The sequence below is a fragment of the Silurus aristotelis genome, assembly GCF_946808225.1.
Source record: "Silurus aristotelis genome assembly, chromosome: 15".
NCBI lineage: Eukaryota > Metazoa > Chordata > Actinopteri > Siluriformes > Siluridae > Silurus > Silurus aristotelis.
The window spans coordinates 25,022,602-25,027,601 of NC_139588.1; the positions used below are offsets into that span (position 1 = coordinate 25,022,602).

The following is a 5,000-nucleotide window of genomic DNA, read 5'->3' on the forward strand; positions in this document are numbered from 1 at the left end:
AGTGGAACATCTTCTCCTCCTCATTACAGGACAGACAGGAGCAGGAAGAAGATGAAGAGAGCTGTGTATTATTCCTGTTTCAGCTCCTGCAGGAACACAAACTGAACCCTGAAGATGATTCAGAGAAATAATTATAGTGTGTAAGGAGGAAAATCAGATTTCTGGAGCAGGATTTTAAAGTGGAGTATTAACTCCTCTCCTGAATGGAAGCAGGTTCAGATCAGATCATTAGGAAGTTTTATCCAGAAAACATTGTTTCCAAACTGAACTTCCTGACTGTAACTCCAAAAACTTTCAAAAGAGAGAATTCCTTAATTTACTAAATTAAGAGAGATGTGGAATATAATTGTCCATGTATTTCATATGCAGTCCTTAATGTGTGTGTGTGTGTGTGTGTGTGTGTGTGTGTGTGTGTGTGTGTGTGTGTAGAAACCCAGCAGACACCATGTGTGACGATGAAGAAACCACTGCTCTGGTGTGTGATAACGGCTCAGGACTGGTGAAAGCCGGGTTTGCGGGAGACGATGCTCCTCGAGCCGTGTTTCCGTCCATCGTGGGCCGACCGCGTCATCAGGTCAACAAACACACACACACACACTCACACTCACACACACTCACACACACACACACCACCACCTTCATTTCACTCCTCATTCCCTGAACAACGCCTGCACGCCATCCTTCATGCTCTACAAGAGGAAATTTGGGCTGCGTCCCTAAGCAAACACACTGGATCTGCGACCCGGGCAGCTCGGTTCTGCTCAGAGAGGTGATGGTGTGTGTGTGTGTGTGTGTGTGTGTGTGTGTGTGTGTGTGTGTGTGTGTGTGTGTGTGCGTTTACTCTGCAGGGTGTGATGGTGGGGATGGGGCAGAAGGACTCATATGTAGGTGATGAAGCTCAGAGTAAACGAGGTATCCTGACCCTGAAGTACCCCATCGAGCACGGCATCATCACAAACTGGGACGACATGGAGAAGATCTGGCACCACACCTTCTACAATGAGCTGAGGGTGGCTCCTGAGGAACATCCGACTCTGCTCACTGAGGCTCCACTCAACCCTAAAGCTAACCGTGAGAAGATGACTCAGGTGAGAGAGAGAGAGAGAGAGAGAGAGAGAGAGAGAGAGTCATGATCACAGGAGTAGAACATTGAGGAATCATTTTGTGAAAATCGTCTCTGTGTAGATCATGTTTGAGACGTTTAACGTTCCTGCGATGTACGTGGCCATCCAGGCCGTGCTCTCACTCTACGCCTCGGGCAGAACCACAGGTGAGGAACTTAACTCCAACCTCTGTGTTCTTCATGCTGTAGTTCAGCAGCATCTCTTTAGCGTTAGCTTATCGAGCCAAATGATTGTGTCCTTTACAGGTATCGTGCTGGACTCTGGAGACGGTGTGACACATAACGTTCCCATTTATGAAGGTTATGCTCTTCCCCACGCTATCATGCGTCTGGACCTGGCCGGTCGAGATCTCACCGATTACCTGATGAAGATCCTGACGGAGCGAGGCTACTCCTTTGTCACCACCGGTACACAATGTGATGTTTTACTGCCACCTAAAGCTAGCATGAAACAAAATGCTAATGTTTGGATTGTTTGTGAACAGCTGAGCGTGAGATCGTGAGGGACATTAAAGAGAAGCTCTGCTACGTTGCTCTGGACTTTGAGAATGAGATGGCCACCGCCGCTTCCTCCTCATCCCTGGAGAAGTCATACGAGTTACCTGATGGTCAGGTGATCACCATCGGGAACGAGAGGTTCCGCTGCCCCGAGACGCTCTTTCAGCCTTCATTCATCGGTGAGTCACAATAAACACTGCTGTTTCTTCAGAAGCTGAAGGTTCCACAATTAAACACTGAATTTGGTGAAATTGATTCACAGGTATGGAGTCTGCTGGAATTCATGAGACGACCTACAACAGCATCATGAAGTGCGACATCGATATCCGTAAAGACCTTTACGCTAACAACGTCCTCTCTGGTGGAACAACAATGTACCCTGGTATTGCTGATCGAATGCAGAAGGAAATCACTGCTCTGGCTCCCAGCACCATGAAGATCAAGGTACAAAGAGATTTTCACTGCAGAATCTACAACTGCTAACTACAAACCTGCAGCAGGAACTGAGTTAGAAACGCTAGAGGTTTATTTTACACCTAATTATCAGTCTTCCAGCTGTCAAAGCAATCACCTAGTGATACCTCACCAAGCTGACGCAAATTCTAGCCAATTCCACATGTACCGTTACCTCCAATCTTCTATTAGTTCCACTATGGTTATTGGAGATTTATTTAGCTACAAGGGTGTTAGTAAAGTCAGGTACTGATGTAGGTGAGGAGGTTCCTGGGGTGCAGTCAGTGTGCACATTCATCCCAAAGGTGTTCAATATGGTTGAGGGTCTATAGCATTAGATCTTCCATTCAACCCATGGAGAGCAGATCTTCATGGAGCTTGTCATATTTGGGTCTGGTAGCTCAAGTGAAGCATCTAAAGACATCCAATACCATTGTGTAGATCCAACTTTGTGCTAACGGTTTGGGAAAGAAGCACATACAGTGAGGAAAATAAGTATTTGAACACGCTGCTATTTTGCAAGTTCTCCCACTTAGAAATCATGGAGGGGTCTGAAATTGTCATCGTAGGTGCATGTCCACTGTGAGAGACATAATCTAAAAAAAAAATCCAGAAATCACAATGTATGATTTTTAAACTATTTATTTGTATGATACAGCTGCAAATAAGTATTTGAACACCTGAGGAAGTCAATGTTAATATTTGGTACAGGAGCCTTTGTTTACAATTACAGAGGTCAAACGTTTCCTGTAGTTTTTCACCAGGTTTGCACACACTGCAGGAGGGATTTTGGCCCACTCCTCCACACAGATCTTCTCTAGATCAGTCAGGTTTCTGGCCTGTCGCTGAGAAACACGGAGTTTGAGCTCCCTCCAAAGATTCTCTATTGGGTTTAGGTCTGGAGACTGGCTAGGCCACGCCAGAACCTTGATATGCTTCTTCCAGAGCCACTCCTTGGTTATCCTGGCTGTGTGCTTCAGGTCATTGTCATGTTGGAAGACCCAGCCTCGACCCATCTTCAATGCTCTAACTGAGGGAAGGAGGTTGTTCCCCAAAATCTCGCAATACATGGCCCCGGTCATCCTCTCCTTAATACAGTGCAGTCGCCCTGTCCCATGTGCAGAAAAACACCCCTAAAGCATGATACTACCACCCCCATGCTTCACAGTAGGAATGGTGTTCTTGAGATGGTACTCATCATTCTTCTTCCTCCAAACACGTTTAGTGGAAGTATGACCCAAAAGTTCTATTTTGGTCTCATCTGACCACATAACTTTCTCCCATGACTCGTCTGGATCATCCAAATGGTCATTGGCAAACTTAAGACGTGCCTGGACATGTGCTGGTTTAAGCAGGAGAACCTTCCGTGCCATGCATGATTTCAAACCATGACGTCTGAGTGTATTACCAACAGTAACCTTGGAAACGGTGGTCCCAGCTCTTTTCAGGTCACTGACCAGCTCCTCCCGTGTAGTTCTGGGCTGATTTCTCACCTTCCTTAGGATCATTGAGACCCCACGAGGTGAGATCTTGCATGGAGCCCCAGTCCGAGGGAGATTGACAGTCATGTTTAGCTTCTTCCATTTTCTAATGATTGCTCCAACAGTGGACCTTTTTTCACCAAGCTGCTTGGCAATTTCCCCGTAGCCCTTTCCAGCCTTGTGGAGGTGTACAATTTTGTCTCTAGTGTCTTTGGACAGCTCTTTGGTCTTGGCCATGTTAGTAGTTGGATTCTTACTGATTGTATGGGGTGGACAGGTGTCTTTATGCAGCTAACGACCTCAAACAGGTGCATCTAATTTAGGATAATAAATGTAGTGGAGGTGGACATTTTAAAGGCAGACTAACAGGTCTTTGAGGGTCAGAATTCTAGCTGATAGACAGGTGTTCAAATACTTATTTGCAGCTGTATCAAACAAATAAATAGTTTAAAAATAATACATTGTGATTTCTGAATTTTTTTTTTAGATTATGTCTCTCACAGTGGACATGCACCTACGATGACAATTTCAGACCCTCCATGATTTCTAAGTGGGAGAACTTGCAAAATAGCAGCGTGTTCAAATACTTATTTTCCTCACTGTATATCTGTCATATAGCAGTGTTTGCTAGCTAGGGTTATTATTATAATCACACACACACACACACACACACACACACACACACACACAGACACACACACACACACACAGTTGATCAGTTCTGATTGCAGTCACTAAGTGTGTGTGTGTGTGTGTGTCCCTCAGATCATTGCTCCTCCTGAGCGTAAATATTCAGTGTGGATTGGAGGCTCGATCTTGGCCTCGCTCTCCACCTTCCAGCAGATGTGGATCAGTAAACAGGAATATGATGAAGCTGGACCTTCCATTGTGCACAGGAAGTGCTTCTAAATTCCTGTAATGCGCTCCTCCTGCATCTCCTCCATGACCAGCGAATTCCATTAGAGGAAGTACCGAGTGAAGGTTTTGTGGTTTGATGAATATTCTGTTTGAAATAATGAATGCAGCAGCTTCTGATCTCCAACCCAAAATAGATCAAAACATTTCTCATCATAAAATTCTGCTCAAATCATTTTCACGGAATGTTTCTGTACAGTTTGTTTACACCAAAGTGTGATTTGTTTTTGTCCATTAATGTCTCCGGATATTTATTGCTTTATAAATAATAATAAAACAAAGTTACCAGGACGTGTGTGACCTCTGTCTCATCCATCATCCATAAACACTAGTCTAGTCCAGAAGGGATCATAATCAGAGCCTTCATTTCTGCACACTTCCTTCTTTCCCTACATTTGGTAGAGGTTCTCTGGATTCTAGATTTTCCTCTAGATCTCAGTCTTTTTTGAACTGTTCATGATGAGACCCTCACCCCTGCTCCACAGAGGTTGCTGGTGATGTCCCCATTGTTTAGGGTTTTTCTTCACAGC

General features: G+C 44.8%; 1 protein-coding gene across 1 annotated transcript in view; it reads left to right on the forward strand.

Annotated features, from left to right (window-relative positions):
• actc2 (actin, alpha, cardiac muscle 2) overlaps positions 1–4,761 on the forward strand; it is a 4,897-nt gene extending 136 nt beyond the window's left edge. Inside the window, exons 2-8 of the mRNA XM_083562747.1 lie at positions 430–574; positions 849–1,088; positions 1,186–1,270; positions 1,370–1,531; positions 1,609–1,800; positions 1,884–2,065; positions 4,321–4,761. Of these exons, the coding sequence (XP_083418873.1) occupies positions 446–574; positions 849–1,088; positions 1,186–1,270; positions 1,370–1,531; positions 1,609–1,800; positions 1,884–2,065; positions 4,321–4,464 (1,134 nt within the window). The 5' untranslated portion in view covers positions 430–445 and the 3' untranslated portion in view covers positions 4,465–4,761. The remainder of the gene's footprint in view (positions 1–429; positions 575–848; positions 1,089–1,185; positions 1,271–1,369; positions 1,532–1,608; positions 1,801–1,883; positions 2,066–4,320) is intronic.
• Positions 4,762–5,000: the final 239 nt, after the last annotated feature.